Source organism: Henckelia pumila, unplaced genomic scaffold (assembly GCF_033568475.1).
Source record: "Henckelia pumila isolate YLH828 unplaced genomic scaffold, ASM3356847v2 CTG_461:::fragment_3, whole genome shotgun sequence".
NCBI lineage: Eukaryota > Viridiplantae > Streptophyta > Magnoliopsida > Lamiales > Gesneriaceae > Henckelia > Henckelia pumila.
In genome coordinates this window covers 6945551-6968716 of record NW_027331831.1, presented here as the reverse complement: position 1 = coordinate 6968716, position 23166 = coordinate 6945551, and the positions used below count along the sequence as shown (strand labels likewise).

Below are 23166 nucleotides of genomic sequence, written 5' to 3'. Positions count from 1 at the left end.
TATTGAATTGATTTATTTCAAACAAGAATCATAATAGTTGTACAAGAATCATTCCCAAAAAAAATAATTAAAAATTTAATTAAAAATAATAATACTGCACTCTTTAATAAGACTTCCCTAGGCCCTTGTTTACAATTCAACCCAGAAATTCACGAACATATGGACCACAAAAGATTCATAATATGTTGATTTCCACTTCAGCCATTCGCCCCCTACTTCCCACATGTGTGTGTGCTCGCGCGCTCCGTGAATTCATGCTTTCCGGCTTTCAAATACTTAAAATTAGGTCTTAACTGCATCAGCCAGAAATATTTTTTGTCCCTTCTTTGGATGCATTGCTGAAAGTCTGCATGCTTTCTTTCCCTTTTCCTTTTATGTTGACCTGCATATCAGTGCATTCCTACTTCCATGCTTATTTTCTGTTCCAATGTTGAGCGATCGCGTTGGTTGGTTTTGCTCAGATGCTCCATTCAATCCTATAAACATAAATTAACTTCATCAGCATTTACAAGATGAAGTAACAAAACTCAAGTTCCACTGCCTAAATTTATAAATATTAGAAATTTACAAAACTTTTCAAGTTTATTACATGGTATCGATACAAAAAAGACTCAAAGTCAAGCCAACATAAGACACAATTCCACGTGCAAAATTTACAAACATGATGAACGATTGTCCAAGCATGCGATAAGCCGAGCATCAAGATTAGACCCTGTATCTTGTGAAGTATGTACTGCCAGATTAAAAAGCTAATACTGTCCCACCAAAGTTTTAGATACAGTTTTGACAGCACATTAGCACCATTTGCTCCATTGTCATCATTGGCAGCTTACTGCTTTTGTTCCAGTTCTAAAAATGAAGAGAAGATCGGCTGCAAGCAACATCCCATTCTGCAAGTTTAGTTCGCAGTTAGCAAGCCAGTGTGGGTCTGCTCCATCGAATTTATCTTATCTGGCTAATGATAACCAACAGATGATAAACAAACAAGCATGGATAACTGTTTGAATTTTCTACATACGAACTTAATCTTGCAGTTACATTTCTTTAGCAATTTTTCCATCAGATTCCGCCCGACAACACTATATTAATGCGTGCACAAGTGCATGTGAGATGTCCATATTTAGACCTCATTCCAATTTCACCTTAAAAATTATGAACTGCCTATGAAGTAAATGTGGATTAAGAGGCAGAAAAAAGGTTTCTTCTATCTTCACACGACTCTTGTACAGTATAATTGCCTCCATCTCAAGGGCGAAAAGGTATTTCAATCATGCACTTCTATATGACGGTTCTGTAGTTGTCAGAGTATCGTGCAAGAGCATATTCTTAAAAAATTAAAATAAATTTTCATTTCATCCATAATTTAATTTCTGCCTTGGTGATGAAAATGGTGAAATAAAATGCTGCGTAAAAGTGTTGAAAGAGGTGTTGCTCTGACATGTTCATTCAGCATTGTTGAGCCTCTATGGTGTTGATGTTTCTTTATTTGACAAAACACTGTTCAAATATTCCCAGTCAAGGTCGTTAGTATCACTTTCAGGCTCATCTCTCAGCCACGAGTTCTTTGTTTTGGCAGGCAAGAAATGGTCTGAGTTAATACAAAAATCTTACTCTGTTCAGATACTCGTATCTATCAAAATTCAAATCCATTTAATATGAGAGAATATAAAGAATCCAATTGATCCCCAGCAAGGGTGGCATTCCTTTAAATTGGCACATGCAAGGTAGAAACAATATTCCTTTGTGATGCTTATGTACAGGAGATACAGAAGACCAGAAAAGGCAAGTACTAGGGAAATAAATTCATTTGTCTTGGTTTCGAAAAATACCTGTTACAATTGCTTTTGCTGGCATTTCCGGCGAGCATACTGATTGTCAATGAGAGACGAGAACAAACAAAAATTTATAATGTAAGCTTCAACTGTTCTCAGATTCAACAGTAGATGCAAGCCAAATCAACTAATGATGTTTCCTAGGGAATTGGAAATAGAGATGAGCTTCAGTGGTTTCAGAAATTGTAGCCAACTAGAAAAAAACAAACTGTTACCCAGAAAATCATCCCTGAATTACTTACTGTCTGCAAGCCCGTTCTAACACGTCATACATTTCCATTCTGCAATAATAGATCACTTATCTACGTATATAAGTTGTGATTGATGTTTAACCTAAAGTCTAAGCATTCAAATTCCGCTGTAAACAAAACTATTTGTTCATCAGGTAGCATTCTCTCAGTTTTATTTCCACAGCAAGCTTCAAATCACTAAAGAATTTTCCTTAGATGTTGTAATCACTCAATCTCGTTTCAGACAAATTTCTGTCACGTAATCAGTAACATTTCAAGAAAAATCACTACTTGATCTACATTATCATTATATTTAAGCATCCAATTCAAGTGTACTCCTCCCAAAGAACCATGATCAGAAAATGGAAAATAGTGTCACAGTTCTAGGTTACATTCAATTGTCTGGTTCAAGATCCCAAATACATAAATAATGAGAATCATTTCTGGTTTAGTTGGATGCAAAGGAGTCAATTTCGGCAGTTTGACTCCCGGCACTTCACTACCCAATATGCCTTATAAACAAAGAACTTGTAAAAGAACCAACCTAGAAATAAAGCAAATCCATTTAGAAGATCAGACCAAAATGCTAATAGCACAAATCACTTAACTGATATGTCATAGCGAATTATGTTAAACTCAAAACAGATTGAGCAATAGCCATGGCACAATCTTTGAAGAATCTCCTCCCTCCAGACACCTAATAGCAAAAGTGAAGCAGCAAAACTGATAGTAGCGATACATGGATGGTATAGGTGTGATGCTCATTAATTTTGGCAATTCTGATCATTACCATGATCACAGGTGATGCAAGCATCAGATGCTAGACAGGTAGGAAATAACCATGGTCATTATAAATGTTCGAATGAGAAATAATTCAGGTACGTTTGAGAAGAAATATGTTGAGCCAGATGTATCCAATTGCAAAAACTAAAGTTCGGAAGATTGTCATAGTGGTTAAAAGAAGAAAGAAATATGGCTGTCAGAAAGATGTTCATTATTGACTTGAACAAATGTGACAATAGTTGCAGATTTATACAATGCACCGTTTAAATGTTAGTCTATCTTTTCAACTGACTCTATCCTCAGCAGAGAAGATTGACACAGAATTAAAATCTGTACATCTCCAAGACTCCAACCATGGAAATGAATTTACAGCAAATTCTTATTCATCTTCCAAATGATTAGAAAGGTGATAATTTAATCGCATTTGGAAGTGTTAAATCACTCGGAGTCAATGTTATTATCACCAGATGGTTTCTGTCTTGCCTCCACTAACCCATCTGTAGCTAAACTTAATGCAACAGCTCCAGTCGAAGCCAAAAAACGGCGAACGGCTGGGGGGTCAGTCGATGATGATGCGGCCGTGTTGTATGCAAAAGCCCTCATTGGGTGGTCAAACTTGCAGCTTGGACCAAACTTGCATATTCCATATCGAGAATAGAAGACACAGAGAGGCTCCCCCTAAAACCAACAAACAAGGAATAAAAGATGTGACAACAACTGCTTAATGAATTTCAATAAACAGTTCAAAATTGGTTTTGCACCAAACAAAGGCCAATTATCAAGTCTCTTTCACTGTTTTCGGTAGTTAATTTAATTTAGTCTATCGATTTATTCTTCATTCATTTTTATTTTTACAATCTCTCTTTTAAAGGACACGGAACGCATGAAAATACTCGCAGTAAACATAGTGTGGTATCATATTATCAACAAACATCCCTAAGAGTCATCAATATGTGGAAAAAGGTACAAATGACGGTCAAAATTCAAATCTGCATCTTTTGTCACCATTTTCTTCAATCATCAGCTGTTATTCTGCAGCAATCGCTACCCTTTTCTTGCATCATCATATAAATTCAACACATTTTCGGTATGGTTTAGAGATTTTATAACATAAAACAATCTCTTTCCTAAAAATAGAACAACTGCATTTTCGTTCTATATCTGAATTTCTTCCCGTACTTCCTCACCCACACCCTACTAGACCGAACAACGGAACAATAAATGAATTAAAAGAGAAGGAAACAATATGACATTGAGAGCCCATTGCCGGGCCAAAATTGGGTGTATGTGATCATAAGGGGGCTCCAATCCGATGGATAAGAAAAGACAAGGAATAGAAATAAACTAAAATGGGAGAAAACGTTTGAGATGCAACAGTAAAACTATAAAAAATTAAGATTCTCGTCACCTGCTAACATGGTACAACTATTTAATTTTTAAATGAACGAAGCAATTTTATATATGTTAAGGTGGGTGAATGTGAAAAGTTGAAGCTTTGAGATATTGCTTTTCTTTAGGGGTATGGATCACCAGTACCGCTTTTAGTTTCCTGTTGCTAGGATTATTATCATGTGATTCAGAATCTTGAGGTGGTTTCACTTCTCTCTATTCCCCGTTCATTCACAATCAAAGTGAAACAGACATTAGCAGGATCAAATTATATGCAAAAAAAGTACTGCACATCCCAGAAATTCGTTCATCATGTCAAAAATTGATTCATCTTGACTTACAGGCCGTAAAGGAAGTCCAAGTGGACTCAAGACACAATCAGGAACAGGGACAAATCTTTCCCTAGGATGGTGAAATTTACATACAGCACCGAATTTGCAGTCTCCTGTTTTCATATAGAACTGGCATTCAGGCTGACCCAATCTCTCAGGGAACACATTATCTCTCTGAAATGCATATTGCCCCAATTGTAGAGTGCCCGAACGAAATTGGGATCCTGATATTACAGCTTCGCCCTGGGTTGATGCCCCATCAGCAAAACTGCTTCCTGCAGTTGGTCGTTGATTTTCTGAAGGTGACACTGAGCCCAACTGACCCTACAGAAAGAAATAACTAGTAAAATTCAACATTTCAATATCTTGTATTTTGCATAACTTGGGTTAAATGCAAACCATGATAAATCTGTGCTAATCAATGGTGATAGAACTTAGCAATTAAAGAAATAAAAGGAAAATACATGTGAAATACAGTCACCAATTTAATCACCAGTATAATCTATTCAAGAAAAGTACATGGTAAATGTGTATTTTTCAATAAACAGCCCAACTGCAACAAAAATTTTCTGGAGTAGAGCTGGCAAACTTATTACCAACATAGTTCAGACTTGATTGAAATACCTTTATTGCACATTCTACCATAAAGAGAAATTCTATCAAACATTAATGCAAAAAAATAATAATGCATAGAGATATATTATACTGATGTTTAAATGACTATAATGTATATTCAGTTACCAATAACTATATCATTATTAATAATAATAACAATAACAACAAAAAACAATAACGGAAGAGTCAAGAAGTGAGCTTTTAAATGATATTGTACAAACTTAAAAACTCATGAAATTTGAACTCGAAGTGAGCAGCTTGTGAGAAAGTCTGGCTCATCTTAATATGCCCGATAAAAGCTAACAAAAAAAAAAAGCTTTTAGCAGTATTAAAGACAGTTGAGAAAAATAGCTAGATAAGCAAAACCATAATTAAAAGAAAGATTAACAAGCTGAATGCAAACTCTAATACTTCACACAATTATAAAGGTCATATATGTAGCGACAATACTTAATCATTTGCTTATATTTCAAAAAATAGATGGGCAAAGTATGCACATAATTATGCAAGCAAAATGAAGAAACAAAATGCATTAGAAAAATTACGGTGTATAAGTTCCATCCTGGTACAGATACAACTCCCTGAGGCACAACCATAGGTGTATAACTTGAAGGGTTTTGCCACCGTGAACTGGGAATAAAAGAAGCTCTCGACAAGGGAAATGACAGCTGGCCAGCAGTCGGAGAATGAATAGGAGGATATACAGAAGAACCACGTAGAGAGACCATCATGTTAGATGGCTGCGGATGGTGGAATTTACAAGTGCTCCCAAATTTGCAATGTCCATTTCTCATAAAATATGCACATTCAATTTCATTCTGCATGAAAACGACAAAAGGGGAAAGTCAACAAATTATACCGTCATCAAACCACTAAACCACGCCCGATAATCCAATTTACAATCTATAATTACTTCATATACACTTCACACACACACACACACACGTGTATAATTGTATAACTATTTATGAGGATGTATACCTACATACATACATCCAAATATAGATGAAACAATCATATTTTCCCATACCTCAGCCTAAAATATTTTGAAGATCGTTGTACCCATACCTGTATCGTGTCATATCCATGTCCCTATGTCCTATATCTTTGCAATATATGTAGTCGTCATGCTTTATAATAATTCATCTTTCATTTTATTTCTTTAGTTTTTTTTGTGAATGTTGCATCATGCTCATTTTCCACGGCTCAAAAGCAAAGCATACTAACCATTCAAAAACAATAAAAGTATCTATTTTAATAAATCTACACTGCTAAGAGTTTGATTTTCCCATCGAGTAATGTGCACAATATGCTTCAACAAGAGCGAAAAAAATATATATTTCACCGAAGGAAGAAAAAAACAACACCAGGTGCCAAGCAGGTGGACTAATGCCCCTTAAGTTTTATTTAAGCAGCTAAGCCTTTTTACCCAATATCAAAGTCCCGAGAGTTCTATTCCTGCAGCATTCTAATTTCTTAAGAAGAAATGAATTCTCCTTCAACACTTTGCCATGAATCAAAATATGTTGCCTAATGGTAGAAATCCCCAATCACAAGATAACACAACGGAAAGAGCAAAACAGTGCGAGGAAAAACATAGATTTTTAACAAAGATGTTTAATCTGAAATTTTCCATCACTCAGTCTTAATGCTGAAAAACAAATTGCTTGATTTATTAGTTTAGCATGTCAACCATTTTTCAACAAGTATCCTAATTGAAAAAATGCATGATTAATGGTTTTGCATGCTTAATGAACAAAATACAATAAGAGATTAGCAAAATATGATAAGAGTTTAAAGGTGGTCCTGAAGAAACACATCATTCCATGCATGTTTTGTACTATATCACTGGTCACCTGAAGGGAGCACATGAAGACATTAGATCTACAGAGAAAGAAAATGGTTGATTCATGCTTAATGAACAATATCGGATTTTGTGGCCAAGCGAAAGGATGTGAGCAAAAGAAACTGGTCCAAAGAACAGCCATAGATAGTAGAGCATGAGTTTTAAAATTTTAATTCTAAGGGAATTGAATTCCGAGGACAGGAAGCTGTTGTATCTACGCACAACTATTTCAACAGTAGAGGCAGATTTCTGGAAGTGTTCAAAATAGCACAGGGGGGATTCAAGCAGCGTATAATCGTTCCCAGTGGTCGTGCAGAGGGTGGCTGGATTAAACTGGCTAATCATCTACGATTCTTTTTTCAAAGGGAGAATGTAAATGCTTCGGCTCATGTCAGAGGTAGAAAGGGGGTTGAGACATCTAAGCAACGAGACACCAAGAATCTGGAGATCATGGAATCGCGAGATCTACTGGCTAATGAGAATATCCGCCCCTGCTCAGTCAAGGATTGGCAGAAAGCTATCATTATTACTAAGGCACGGGTCAACATATCTTGGGAGGCGGTGGTTTCTGTTTTAAGTAAGGCCGTTAAGAGGAGGATAGAGATATTCCCGTTTCAAGCCAATAAGGCAGCATGGTGGCCCAGCAATGCAGAAGAGGCGTCTTATTTTGTGGGGTTGAAGAAAGGCTATTTCGACAAAGGGGTGACGCTGTTCTTTGAAGGATGGAGAACGGAGGTCAATAGGGAAGTAGAGATGTTTGCTTGTTGCAATAGCTGGGTGAGGATCTTCGGACTGCCTTGGGACTTATGGTCGAGTGAACTGTTCAAGAGCCTGGGGGAGCAGTGCGGGGGGCTTACTGGATATTAGCCAAGACACTATCTTGCTTCGAGATTTGTCGGCCGCTAAAATTAAGGTGGTCGGGCCACAAGGAGGATTCATCAACGGTTTTGTGCAAATATCGACACCTCAAGGCCTTATGATGGTGCGACTTGAAGTGGTATCGGTCAACCCAGCAGCTTATGATTACTATGAAAAGCGCTCTTACGCTCAAGTAGTGACGAACGGATCTAAAGGGACACTAGGACGAGGAGCAGGGAAGGAAGCAGTGGGAAAAGGAAAGGACTTCTTTTCGGGATTTGGTGGTGAGAGAGGATCGAAAAAGATTGAACCAGTGCATCCAGTAGATAAGTTAAAGGGGCAGGCTATTGTTAAAAATCAAAATAGTGAAGAGGAGGAGATAGCTGAAAATACTACAGACAAGGGGATTCCTCATCGAATCTCAACAGAAGCAGAAGGCAGCGGCGATAGATCGTGGGGGTCAGAACCTATTCTAGGAGGTTGCCAAGTTAAAATACTCAAAAGGTTATGTCCAAAAATGGTGGGCGAGTTTCAGAGAAGAATAATACAGCCCTTGAGGGAGTTTGAAGAGGTTAGGACAGAGACAACTCCTAAAGAGGCTGGCAAAGTGTTGGAGAGACCTTCACCTCCACGTTTCGAGATTGTGTATTCAAGAAGACGAGCCTAAGCTGCAGTGATCAGAAACACGGGGAATAGCGAAGGCAACTGGTACATAGACCCGTTGGGAAATGGTTTACAAGGCAATACCAGTAATTGCACTGGGATAATAGAGGATGAATTTCTTCAAGAAACAGGGGGTGATTTGTCATCGGAGGATTCTGACTCGTTCCAAACTGATAGCTCAGTGGTAGGTGATTCTCTTGTCAATTCCCCGACAAACTCATGTCTCGAGGACATTAGGGGCATCTTTGCATCATATCCAGGTTCATATTCTAATCCTTCACAGGGACACGTGAGCGATTCTGAGCCCAAGTCGGAATCGATGGCTATTCCAGTCAATTCCATCCCTTTTAACCTTTCAAATCATTTGTTCCTTTCTGATGGGAGAGGGGTAGGTGCAGGGGGGGTAGAACCATGCCCGAGGGTGATTGATAAGCCAGTACTGTCGGAGGAGCGGGCGGGAATGGAGGAGGCTGTGGTGTCAGTGGCTGTTAAGGAGGGCTTAATTAACGATTGTCTTGCTAGATTGGAGGTGAGAAGAGTTAGCTTTGGAAATCTAGAGGCTGTGGTATTACCTTAAGAAAGTTCAAGGAGTGGTTTACATAGGGTGTTACAGTTGATCAATGCGGATTTTTTCATGGAACATTAGAGGGGGAGGATCGAGTAGTATGAGAGGGTTGATCAGAACAATCCTTCGTAGAGAGAAACCGGATATAGTGGTCCTTTTGGAAACTGAAAGGCAGCGGGTGGACAGGAGATACATAGCGAGCCTCTGGAAATCCAGATTTATAGAATGGGTGGAGTTACCAGCGTGGGGCAGATCTGGAGGCATTTTGGTGGTTTGGGACCCTCGGACTGTTGTGGTAAAGGATAATCTGATTGGGGAGTTCTCGGTCTCTATTGAAATAGAAAAGGATTCTAACACAACGTGGTGGTTTTTGGCAGTCTACGGTCCGTGTGGACCAAGAGCTCGACAGAATTTCTGGGATGAATTAGCAGGTTTGAAGGTGATTTGCGGGCCATTATGGTGTGTAGGAGGAGATTTCAATGTGGTCAGAACTTTGAGTGAGAAATTGAATAGTAGCACTTTAACCAGCAGCATGAGATGCTTTGATGCTTTGATTAATGAGCTAGAGCTGTACGACCCTCCGTTGTTGAATGCAAAATTCACATGGTCAAATATGCGGGCTTCACCCATCTGGTGCAGGTTGGACAGATTCCTGTTCTCGGGAGGATGGAAGGAGGCGTTCGGGTGCGGCAGACAATCAGTGCTACCGAGAATTACTTTTGATCACTTTCCTTTGATTTTGAATACATCGAAGGAAGAGTGGGGGCCTACGCCTTTTAGATTTGAAAATGTTTGGCTTAAGCATAAGAACTTCAAGGAGGAATTCTTCAAATGGTGGTCGAGTCAAAATCCTCAAGGCTGGGAAGGATATAAATTTATGAGCAAATTGAAGGGAACGAAAGTGGAGGTTAAGAGATGGAATGTACAGAGTTTTGGGAACTTGGATAGGAGGAGATATGAGCTGGAGAATAAGATTCAAGCGCTAGACGTTCAAGAGTGGGAAGGAACGGGATCAGATACCTTGGTGGAGGACAGAAGAGTTTTCAGAACTGAGCTAGAAGAGTTAGTATGTAGGAAACTGCAAATGGAAGCTCAGAAGGCAAAGGTAAAATGGTTAAAGGAAGGGGACTGCAACTCAAAATTCTTCCATTCGTTACTAAGTCAAAGGAGAAGCAGGACATGTATAGAGAGTCTGTAACTGGAAGACGGAACTGTAAGCACAAATAAAGGGATTATCAGTTCGGCAATTATAGACTTCTTCACTAAACTTTATAGCGAATCAGAGAGAGGGGGATGGGGTGTTGAGGGGGTGGAATGGAGCACAATTGACAGAGATTCTATAGAGCAGCTCGAGCTACCTTTTTCCGAGGATGAAATTAAAATAGCAGTGTTTGAGTGTGAAGGATCGAAAGCCCCGGGACCGGATGGTTTCTCAATGGAAATGTATAAGGAGTGTTGGCATACGATCAAGGAAGATTTGATGAGGGTGTTTAAGGAATTCTATGAGGGAGGTATTGTGAACGGAGTAACGAATGAGACTTATATTTGTTTGGTACCAAAAAAGAAAGAATCATTGCGCATTAAGGATTTTAGACCGATTAGCCTAGTCACTAATCTTTACAAGATAATCGCTAAGGTACTAGCCTCGCGTCTCAAGAAGGTGCTACAGATCGCCATTGCACATTCACAGAGCGCTTTCATTGAAGGTCGTCAAATCTTGGATTGTTGCTTGATAGCGAATGAAGCGGTGGAAGAATTCAGATTGAAGAAGAAGAGAGGTTGGGTATTCAAGGCGGACTTTGAGAAAGCCTATGATAACGTTAATTGGCGATTCTTGGATTTTGTTCTCCATAAGAAAGGGTTTGGGAATAGATGGAGAAAATGGATTAAAAGATGTCTCAGCAATGTATGTTATTCAGTTTTTGTTAACGGGAGACCAACTTTAAGGGGAGAAAGGGTTACGACAGAGAGACCCTTTATCTCCGTTCCTGTTTAACTTGGTGGCGGATGTTTTGGGAAGGGAAAGATTGATTGACAAGGCAAAGTCTTTCGATATCTTTAGAGGCCCAGATAGGGAGGGATAGAATTGAGGTCTCTCACATTCAATTTGCCGATGATGCTCTGTTTTTTGCGCATAATGAGAATCATGTGAGAATGCTGATGGATATCTTGTTCATTTTCTGTGATATGTCCGGATTAAAGATTAACAAGGAGAAAAGTGCACTGTTGAGCTGTAATTGTGAGAAAGAAGTGGAGGAAGGGTTGGCTAGGGAGATTGGTTGTGGGGTGGAATCTTGGCCCATTCAATACCTTGGAGTACCATTGGGAGGGAACCCATTAAGGGTTTCATTCTGGGAACCAGTGAAATTCAAGATGTCTAAAAGGCTAGCTAGTTGGAAGAAAGCTTTCCTCTCGAGAGGCGGCAGACTCACGCTGATTTCGGCGGTCATGAATGCCCTTTCCTTGTATTTTATATCGCTGTTTAGGATTCCACGAGGCGTTGCAGAGGAGATGGAGAAAATTATGCGGAACTTTTTGTGGGATGGATCGGATGGGGAGACCCATTGTCATCTGGTAGGATGGGATAAAGTTTGTAAACCAAAAGATAGAGGAGGCTTGGGAATAGGTAATCTTTGCCTTCGAAACAAGGCTTTGCTAGGTAAATGGTGGTGGCGATTTTCGACGGAGGGGGACACTTTTTGGAAGAAAATTATAGCGAGCAAATACGGAGTTTAAGATAACGGTTGGGATGCGGGATTGGCTAGACACAACACTTTTAGAAGTCCGTGGAAATTCATATCGAGGACATATCTGGCCTTCAGTCACTCTGTGAGGGCTATGGTTTTAGGGGGGATAGATTTAGATTTTGGGAAGATTGCTGGGTGGGTAATTCTAGTTTTAAGGATCTTTTTCCTAACCTCTTTCAGATTTCTAGGGAGAAGAATAGACAGATTTTTTTTTTCCTTTGTCGAGATCCATCTGTTTCTTCTAACTCTATATCCTGGAATTTGCATTTTCAACGCGATTTGAGGGATGATGAGTTGGGCCAGCTAGGTAATCTGCTGGAAGTTTTGAGGGGGGTTAACTTAATAGAGGGAGCGGAGGATGTGAGGAAATGGGTGTGGGACAGCTCAGGCGTATTTTCAGTAAAGTCTTTCTACGAGTCCTTCTTTCCAGAGGAGCGATTCCCTAGCTTCTCTCTTTTTCACCCTATCTGGAAAGCCCCTGTTCCGACAAAGGTTCAGGTTTTCTCATGGACAGCTGCGTTGGGAAGATTACCTACCTGTGATTTGATTCAAAAGAGGCTCCCGAATATCTCCCTTAGCCCGAACTGGTGTGTGCTATGCAAACAGGGGGGAGAGACTCGGGATCACATGGTTATTCATTGCCCGTTCTCTGGCTCCTTGTGGAACCTTGTTCTCAAGGAATTGGGATTTTCTTGGGTAATCCCGAACTCAACAAAAGACCTTTATGCAACAGATTTAGGAGCTCGACTTGGAGAGAAAGGGAAAGTTTTTTGGTTAATAGTGGTTCATTGCGTGTGCTGGTCGTCATGGCTGGAGAGGAACAGAAGAATTTTTGAAGATAGTGAAGAATCAGTGAAGGAAATTTGGGACAAGATCAAATTGAAAGTATCCATGTGGGCCCACAAGGGTTCTAAATTTCAATCTTTGGCTATTTTAGACTTATATAGGGATTGAAAATTGGCTTTGATTTAGTTTGATAACTGTGGTTGTTTGCATTGGATAATAGTTAGCTTCTGTGGACCACTAGCCCACTTTTTGTAAATCTTCTAATCTAATTTTATATATAACATTATAGTTTCCTATCAAAAAAAAAAATATTGGCGGCGTAAGAACCACTAGGTTCATCGTGTCAATTGTAAATGATTACAATTTAGTTCAACACGTGAAGTTACAGTACATGTAAAATGTGAACCTTCCATGGTAAATTTCCTTTTTATTTACACAAAGTATCTAAAAATATAATTATGTTTTAAGTAACAAGATAATAGTTTTGTTGGGAGGCTACTTAGAAATGGTAAATAATAATAATAATAATAATAATAAAAATAAATAAATAAAAATAAAATAAAATAAAATAAAATAAAAAGCTTTCGAAAGCAGAATTGTATAACTTTCTCATTGATAATAATATCAATCATTGTTTTGCTGAATTGATAGAAAAATACATTAATTTGTTCAACAAGCATTCAATGGTCCTTGCAACTAATTGTAATTTTTAAGAGTTTATTATGGTAAAAAATAATTGAAGAAAAAACCAAAAGTCATACTGTAATCTTTCACATTTTATTAATAGTTGCCAGAGCCAAGAAGTGGGTAAAATTTTCTTGAAAATTTCATGTCTGTCTATGAATTTAAATGGTGGAAGTAAAATAGTTACTAGACTGTGTCATGGTTTACTTTGTTATAACAACATTGGGTATCAATTTGGTTTTAAAAAATTAAGACAGATAGATGAATGCTATATCACACATTTATTCTTAAAGATTCTGCACATGCAATGTCCATGCCATTATCTACTATCACTTATATAAAAAAAAATACGAGAAGACTAATGTAATAAAACATCAATTGAATATATAGTGACATTCCAAACAGATAAAATTCAGCCTCATCTTATCATTAATTTAGTGCAAATCAGCCAACTACAATGTACAAGAAATGAATGCAAAATTGTAAGAATTTTGAAACAGAATGTCATGAAATTAGTAAAAATGACTGAGAGGGAGATAAAGCGTCCAAACCGGCCGAATTGGATAACCCAGAGCATTTAGAGCAACTCTACCAGCAATCCCAGCCTTATCTCTAGGATGATCAAATTTGCACGTGGATCCAAATTTGCATGTTCCCGTTTTTAGGTAATACTAGAGAAGAGTTCAAAATATACAAACAAATATATTATAAGATATTTTTTCAGAAACAAATAGTGCACTAATGTTCAAATTATGTTGAAGTAACATACACGGCAAAGAGAAAATATAAAACACAGAGAAAATATTGAAAAAAGCACTTAAACCATGAAGGATAATCTCATTAGAACAGGATGTAAATCGATATTTTGAAATTAATTTAGTGGCCAAAGCTTCTAAAACATAAACAGTGACAATTTTTTTAAGCCTTTGTCCAGTATTTTTTCCCAGTAGCAGCTTCCTGAAAATGAATGGGGTGTTCAGTCCGAGAAGGATAATGAATGGCCAGAAAATTACCTAGAAAACATGCTTCCACAAACAAAGAAGATAGAAATAGATGCATACCTGACATTCCGATTGCCCTATTCTTTCTGGATACTCGCCTCTCATCCTTGCAGTAGCAATAGCCTGCAGAAAAAGTGATCAGGTCACGGGATACAGCAGTATTTTGAACAATATGTAGAAGGCAGTCTAATAAACCACCTAAACCCCTGGAAAATACGCAAGTGGACTCGACTTAGGTTGGTAATTTCATTGGTTGATTGCAGGTTAATAGCATATAGCACGTGCAAAGAAATACTCATTTTTCATTGGCTATTTGAGGCCAACGTACCCTGCCAAACAACTCAAAGGCCAACTTCTAACTTCCAACAATGCAAAATGAATGGGTAGGTCTTATTTTATCCCTCACCTTAACAGCTTTCTCTTATATTGTCAAGTCCTTCATCTAAAGTACAGAAATAGCCGCTAACAAGAGAATCTCCCACAATTTGAGGGTACTCAACAACCATAGATTCAAAGTAAAATTAATAACCATAACGTGGGTCAAGAGAAATTGAGAAACAGCAGCGAGGCACAGAATGTAGAATTACATGGCAGCTCACAACAAAGATATTTGAGATGAACAGTATTTCAGCAAGCAAAGTCAACTCTGTCCATATACTAGGTCAACCATTTACCAGCCTGTCAAAACTAATATCAGTATTCCATACCAGTTTCCGGTTGGGCGGGTGGTTAAATCGACATGTTGCCCCAAATCTGCAGAGCCCTGTTCGAATGTAGTATGAACAATCTGATTCGTCTTCACGCACAGGATAAGATCCAGGCTCCATCTGTTCCCTTGATCTCGGATTCATTTGCCACAAAGCATCTGAAAAATCATGTTCTGGTTTGAAACTCTCACTCAAGGAACCTCTTCTAAACATATATTTCTCGTGGATCAAGTTAATTTAGTGTTTTATTTGCAAAAGTGCTTCCTTTCACATAAGTGGCAGAACACAAGTATTCAGCAATCTAACTTCTAACTTTCGCTGACTAGTCAAAATGAAATGTTATGACTAGAAGCACAAGAAATTTGTGTTGCTGAGGTCTCCCAGTGAGAAATAACAAATTCTCATTAAACATAAAGTATAGATGAGATTTCAATCACATGGACTGTGATTAGTGATTACCAATATTAAGACCTCTTTTTCCCCTTCCGATCTCACTTGACATTTCAGCATGTTAGAAAACTAGAAATATTCACAATTTCCTTGATTTTTTTTCACCTGCTTTTATCACATGTTATCTTCAAAAGTTGTTGATGCTGCTTGAATGTGATATATTAAAGCTGAAGGAATGAATAAAAACAAGGTGACTAACAGTGTCACAAGGCATCAAAACTGATAAGAAAATGATTCTTGAGCAATATCAATAGCAAAATGGAGCCTGATCAAACCCCAAACACCAAAAAATACACCCTCTCAAACATTATTAAAAATAAAAATAAAAAAAATAGAGAAAAAAGATAGCTTCACTTCCACTCTACACTTGTTCCCAAAATATAAGCTGATGTCAGTTTGAAAGTCCAGAGCATATTTTTGAACTACAACATATTCAATAATGCAACAAAAACTCTCGCAATTAGTTGTTGAAGTCCATGAATCAACTTGGAAACTATTGTATTTAAAACATTCTCACCGCATTCTTAACCGAGAAAACTAAAAAGGCCTAAATCTCTGATAAGTCGAATAAATCGCTTCTCAAATCACGAAATAATTTTGTAATAAATAAAATAAATGTGGGTAGCTCCGTTACTTTCTCCAAATTCGGAATCGGGCCTATATTGAAAGCAGAAAAATAACAACTTTGAATCAATACAGCACTTTTTTTCATGTAAAGCGTCCATTTCACCCATGCAAACAATGTATAAAAGACCGAGAAACAAATGTGGTGGAAACTGGTATGAAACAAACTTGATAAACTACTTCCAAGCAACGATCGAGCAAACACAAGTAGAAAGGAGGTTCTTACACACACGAAGCAATAACCCTGTCATCATCAAACAAGAAAACAAAGCTACAGCTAACCAGTAACCAACATGGATCATTTCGGAACCGAGAAGGATAAAAATGAATCTACCTCAAGGATCACAAAACCGCCAACGAGTCGATAAACTAAGGTACCCAGAACGAATAAAAGAAAGAAACCTTGATTTTGGGGATGGAGGTGGAGGGAGGCGGAAGACGAGGAAGCCACGGCGGTGACTGATACCCGCGACATTGGAATCAAACACCCATACGGCACACCATTTCGATCCTCAAAATCTGTCGAAAAAGATTCCTTCTTCTCATCTCAGATCATCTCATAGCAGAAGGAGTTTGGAGAAAGAATCAGCGTTGAGATACAGAGAGTGGAAAGAAATGGAGAAGAGAGTGTCGGGGTGGGGTAAGGGTGGGGTGGGCTATAGCTTTAGCATGCTTTCCTCTCCACATAAACATTAACATAAAATAACAAAAAATATTATATTATTATAATATAATATAATGAATGGAAAAATCAACCAACCATTCGCCACCATGGAGGGAGCAAATATATTTTGGGAAATTTATTGTCCATTTCTTTTTTTATTTAAATTCAACATGTTATCATAAAATTTCGACGAGATAAGATTTTGGATATGAAACGTAGTAAAAAATTTTGGATAGTTTTTTTTGTTGAAACGGGTCCACTCAATCGAGTACAAAGTAATATTATTAATATAAAAAATAATTTTTTTATGAATCGAGTTAATTAGAAAATCATTATCGTAAACTAAATTTTGAAATGGTGTTACAAGAGTTTTTCTGATAATTTTTGTAGCAATAATAGAACAAATATTGAAAAAGTTGTGCTTAGAGTATTTTACGGGTTTAAGAATTTTGTCGAGTGATTAAGACTCTTGATAAAGCGGCAACCTTAAATATTGAATGCTAAGTCTATTAATGGTAGAACTATGTGTAATTCAATTGATTTATATAAAACTGTTATTCACATTGGGCATGACAATTTTGTGCATCATTGATTTAAACTTTCTCGATGGTACTGATCTAATTGTAGATTTAGTCATGTTAGCGTCATATCATCATTGAGATTTAAGCTATTAGATACACGATTAAGATATTGTCTCATAGTTAGCATCTCATTACTTTTGTCATACTTTTAATCTAGATTTTCATCCATATTTCATGCATAGTTCCAGAGTAAGCATCGTTTATTCTAACTTTTTAGAATGCTAGCTAAGTGTCACTTTTCTAGATAACCATATATATTATATCTTTAGCATTATTCATGTTGTGTATCCGTTTATCAAAAATAACACTTAAATGGGGATTGCAATAAATCGACCTTTTTAGCATTGTATTATTTCACTCGTAGGTTAAATACTTCACATTGGAATCCGGCCTGCCTATCTTAGATCGATTCTTCCATCTCGTTCCTAATTCATATATGGAGAAATAATACACTGACTAAATAGTTCAAATAAAAAGAACAGAAAAAGATATTTACTAAATCGTATATTATTTTATCTATCAAAATTTTAAACAATGAATAAATATTTTTGAGAAAGTCAAAATTTTAAGAAAAATTGCTGTTTGATCCTATATTCGAGCGGTATCAATAATAAAGTTGAAATGATTGGGATTTTTTTCTTTAATCATGTCAAGTATTATCTAAGGAATATTTGATTCACGTCATGAATTAAATTTTAATAGTTGATATTGCATAATAATAGCAAATTTTACTTGGTACAAGTACATCATAAAAATTAATGCCCAGTGTATCTCACTTCAGGAGCAGACATTGCCCCCAGCGCACCGATGCGCCTCGGTGCGCAGTGTCTTAAAGAACTAAGATCAATTCAAGTATTCAACTAATATGCTGATCCAAAACAAGCATGAGAATAACACTATGTCCAAGAATATGATGTTGTACCTCATCCCTCATATTAGTACACAATTTTATGAGAACTGAGAAGTCGGTCAAATATCTTCAACCACCAGCTAGAGCAGAATTCAGTCACTTTCCTCATTATCGTCTGCAAGTAGAAATGAGAAAATGTGAGAAGCTTTTAATTCGTTTATGTTATTTGGAAAGAACGCTGTACAATCGATTACTGCTTATGACATCAATCGACTTTAACCGAGGATTATATTTGTGCAAAGTGGTCTTAATGGAAATTGGTTTGGCTTTCCCTTTCTTAGTAGAAACTATTGGACCATAAATTAGAAAGGTAAAAAATCAATTTATGTCAATCTAGTTTACCTGCATTAAATTCATCACTTTCTTCTTCTTCTTCATCGTCTTCATCTTCTGCCTCTTCATTGTCTTCATCTTCGTCTTCGTCTTCTTCTTCATCCTTCTCTTCCTCAACAGTCTGCTCATCCTCTGCCTTCTCCTCTACCTCTTCCTGTTCCTTCTTGTTCTCCACTTCCTCCTTATTCTCATCATTCTGCTCTTTCTTAATTTTTTCTTTGTTTTTAATATCTTTAGGGCCAACCTTGTCACCCTTGGCACGTGTTTCGAATTTAGGAGACACAAAACTGAATGTTGACCTTCTTCGCGTACTCGATATGATGTTGCTCATGTCAATACCTTCAAGTTCTCTGGCTGTTTCCTTTCTCTTTTTACAATCTTTGATTTCTGAAAGCATGAATTTAGTGGCAACATTAAACAGGAAGCGCGACAAAGGATAGCCACAGGGAAGATGATCAACAACTGAATCCAATATTCAGATAATGTGTTGTGCATGGACGATGAAGAAATTTAGTGCCGCCCGCAATTGTAAAACCAAACATGCTAATTTGACCTATTGATATTCAATTGACTATGGTACCTTATGAACCGCGAGTAGCTTTAAAATCTGTTCTGACAGTGATCAGAGTCAAGTTTCATAGGCTAGCTGATTTCCAAAGCTTAATCATTTTCATACTTCCAATCAATAAAAAATAAGGAAACATCATCTTCTAGTAACTGATTAATACACCCTGACACTAGACCGCACAATTTTAACTGTTCAGCAGGCAGGCAGTACACTGAACTAACTTGGAAGCCAAGTACAGATTGAGCATCCTTGCTATAACAGTACTAACTAGTTGGCCACTTCAACTAATTGAATAACATGAATGGGCACTGCAGAAGATTTAAGCACCCATCTCTGGTTCGATGATGACTGTTTTAGTCAATCAGTTATCAGTAAAAGAAAATATAAGATTACTCATATGTGCTCGTAAGAAACCCAAAATGTTTCACCATGCACATTGGCCTTCAGAAAAGCTGGCTTCTAAATGACATTTGCATGAGCTGATGACCACATATAAGTGAAAATTGGGAACCAATTATTACCTTTCTCACTGGGATCCTTAGATAGACCTTCTTTTAAGAGTATCCCTTCCAACTCCTTCACTATAAAGGCCTCTCGTTTTTCATCCGACACTTGCTTAACTTTCTTGTAAATTGAAGGAGCAACACTGATTCCCATTAAGAAATGATAAGGTGCCATGTCAGTGGGCGTCCAGGTCAATAATACCAGGGGGGATTTGTTAAGGTCAAGGAAAAGAGCCAAAGCGGTTCCGGCACAAACCTCATTCCACAAGCTTTGATTACTGATTTCAGATGCTCCACTTTTCTACCGTATCCAAGAGCTGGTTTTTCTTTCCTCTGTTCATCAAACAAAATGTTCAAGTCAAAGACAAATCTGCATAAAATCAATTTATACAGACACATATATCAGATTTTGGAGGTGTTGGAGTAGGAATGGAATAGCAGTACTGGTTTTTCAACAGATAATTTAGATTGACCATCTTCAGACACATTTCCAGCATCATCTGACTCGCTGTCTTCCTCTTTTTGCTTCTTTGCAAGCTTGTTCTGCTTCGTGCTGGAGACATCAAAATCACCCTCCGTGGACCTTTTACGTTTCTTCACCTCTTCCAGCTTTATATTTTTTCTATGAGCAGCTTCCTTTCTTGATTTTACTTTATCTTCCATACTATCACTTTCACCACGTAAAGCGTCAAACCCTTCTTTGCTGCTGGTCTTTTCTGATTTTTTACTTAGAGAACTCTTGGAATTTATCTTCACATCTTTTGCAGCTTTAGCTGCTTTGGGTGAATTAAGCACCTGTATTGCAAAAAGAAAAATAAAAGTTATATGTAGCCATTTAAAGAGAATCAGGGCTCACCCAAACATGTTTTAACCTGATCTATTTGTTGACTTATATACTTTTTAAAAGGGTCGAGAGTGTTTTTATCAAGTCCAAGGTCCTCTTCTAGAAGTCGACGAACACCAACCAAAGTTATAGTCCTGAAAAATATAGGAATAAACATATCAAATAATCGATCATGAGCAACAGAAATGCAACCAAATTTATAAATCGTATTGATAGGATCATGGTTCACAAGGCAAGTGTCAGTGATAGAACTTAAACTAATTAGAACTGAGCAAAATAGTTATGAAACGAAAATTCTCACTCAGAGTTTGCTAGAAAATGATCGGTTCTTTCCCAAATGGCTTTCTTAATCGTGCTCTCACTTAAAGAAGATGACTGAGAACCAGATTCAGATTTTGGGGACAAGACACCCATTATAGGGGAGTCTTCCATCATTTCCTTGTCATCATGAGTAGATTTTGTTGATTCTTTCTTTGTCTCGGGCTGCTTAGGCAATAGTGCTGCTTCTTTATCATTTAAATGGTTGTCTTTGTCCATATCAGATGCTGTCTTAGAGTCACAATTATCAGCATCATCCATTTGCTGCTACTAGGAACAGAATATCGAAACTTGTTAAAATGCTTGTTGATTTCAAAGTTGGAGTTACTAAACAGATTCTCTGTTTTTCAACATAAAACTGTTAGAAGCTAATAAGCTTTGAAGCTTTCAGGTTAGAACATTCATCTGTAAGGATATACATTCAAAATCAGAAGTTACACGGACAATAATACCACAGGAACAGAAATTGGAGCCTGGAGGTATTCACCAGGCAGTCCAAAAACAACTCTAGTGGACGCCTACCGCCATGAACAGCTAAAGTAAGCACTAATCAGTTTTCAACATCCACTATTATGTTATATATTCAGAAAAGATGAACCGTGAGGTTTGAAGGATATGGATCTTGTTCTTTCCTCTGTTTTTATCTCTTATATTACTTACTTCAGAGTTGGTCCCAACTGAGGGGTTGCCATTGCACTATAAGGACGATATGATGTTTTTTTTTCCAATTAGAGGAGGCTGGAATTTATTCATGAAGATCTCTTACGCTTTCATTTATCATAAAATGGTATGACAAATTTTGTATCTTGAAGAGAGACTCAAATACTGGAAAGGGGCAGCTTGATAATATTGCAAAAAAATAAATGAGGTAATGATTCACCTTTTCCAAACATTGGCGAATGAATCTCTTGTGCGCATCCAGAGCAAATTTCTCAAGCCCCATGTCCTTCTCTAACAACCTCCTCACACTTTCCAACGTCGGCGAACTGCAATTCGTGCACCCACCAAAAAAAAGCAAAACCAATAACAAAAATCAACTTAATAACAACAGCTTGTGCTGTATCTTGCATATAATTTCATACATACTCGGCTTGGTCTTTGAAATGCTGAAGTCGAGATCGCACGGCATGCTCTATCCGCACTTCAATTCCCGGCTCTTCTTCCGTTTCCGCCATTGTTACTCGCTGAAGATTACTGTAAATGTAGAATTTTTTTTCAAAAAATAGCGGTAGGGTATAGTGGTGAAGCTGGGGGGTGTACGTGCTTCTATGGGAGGAAGACAAGTGAATTGATTCAAGTAGATAGTTTTATTGGGGAGGAGTTGAAATTTTTTAAATACAAACTCTGGTTTTCCCAAAACCCTAGTTAATTATCTTCTTTACTTTTTATAGATTTCATAATTAATTTAATATAAATATATCTCTACAAAAAAAAATATATATATATATATAATGTTTTAAAAAGCGCTAGGCATATATATATATATATACAATGTTTTAAAAAGCGTTAGGCGGTAGGCAGGCGGCGACCCACCGCCTAGCGCCTAGCCGCCTAGGTGTGGGGTCTACGTGGTTTTTTTAAAAAATCTAAATAATAAATAACTTGAAATATTCATGAGTTTACTATAAAATATAATTTTTATGTGTTATGTTTTTCAGTTTTTGTACAAAAATCTTATAAAATTTTAATAATAATAATAACAACAACAACATAAATATTAATAGATATCACGTCTTCATATGTAATATAAAAGCGCTTCTTCTTTCTTTCTGTGTATGTTTCTCGTTTCGCGTCTCTCTTTTAGTTTTTGATTTTTAATTTTTTTTAATAAAAAAATAGTAACAACCTAGGCGGATTTCTGCCCGCCTAGGTGGCTTGGGCGCTGCCTAGGCGGGAGATTAAGCGAACAACTCCTAGAAGCATAGCCTAGCAAAAAAGCGGGCGGTGAGCAACCACCTAGCGCTCAGGAGACGGCTAGGCGGGTTTAGGCGACGCCTTTTAGAACACTGTATATATATATATCATCCCAAATGTTTTTTCGGTTCCATATATTTATTTATTTGTGTTTTTTGTTTGTCTATGATCGCTGATGTGACATTGATTTGTATAGTCCACGTCAGTATTCCCAATTAACAAAAAAATTAAAATTACCAAAAATAAAAGTTACATGACCAAAACTATAATTTGATAACATATAAAATCAAATCACAAAATTACAAAACCAAATCTACAGTTTTCCCTAAAGTTAATTTAATTTTGTCAATCCTTTCCAATTTTTTTTAATTAACGTGATTTAGAAATATACATTTTAATAAACTCAGCACATAAAAAAG

At 37.2% G+C, this 23166-nt stretch overlaps 1 protein-coding gene across 8 annotated transcripts; it reads right to left on the bottom strand.

The window, feature by feature from the left end:
* LOC140871258 (zinc finger CCCH domain-containing protein ZFN-like) lies at nt 1–22203 on the bottom strand. 8 transcript variants are annotated; one of them, XM_073273682.1, is made up of 13 exons: nt 21920–22203; nt 21714–21819; nt 20817–21097; nt 20544–20649; nt 20116–20466; nt 19928–20004; nt 19690–19814; nt 15039–15196; nt 14392–14454; nt 13882–14001; nt 5727–5999; nt 4576–4890; nt 1–3523 (listed from the first exon to the last, which is right to left on the bottom strand). In XM_073273682.1, exons 1-13 carry the CDS (start codon nt 22006–22008, stop codon nt 3284–3286), a joined length of 2304 nt encoding a protein of 767 aa, XP_073129783.1. In that variant the 5' UTR covers nt 22009–22203; the 3' UTR covers nt 1–3283. The 8 variants fall into 8 exon arrangements, 2 of the variants coding, with proteins under 2 accessions (XP_073129783.1, XP_073129782.1); XR_012147669.1 differs by lacking the exons at nt 19690–19814; nt 19928–20004; nt 20116–20466; ... (2 more) ...; nt 21714–21819; nt 21920–22203 and adding an exon at nt 16515–16763 and having other exon boundaries at nt 1–890; nt 1830–1868; nt 2671–3523; XR_012147668.1 differs by lacking the exons at nt 19690–19814; nt 19928–20004; nt 20116–20466; ... (2 more) ...; nt 21714–21819; nt 21920–22203 and adding an exon at nt 16515–16763 and having other exon boundaries at nt 1–476; nt 590–3523.
* Between the last annotated feature and the right edge of the window lie 963 nt (nt 22204–23166).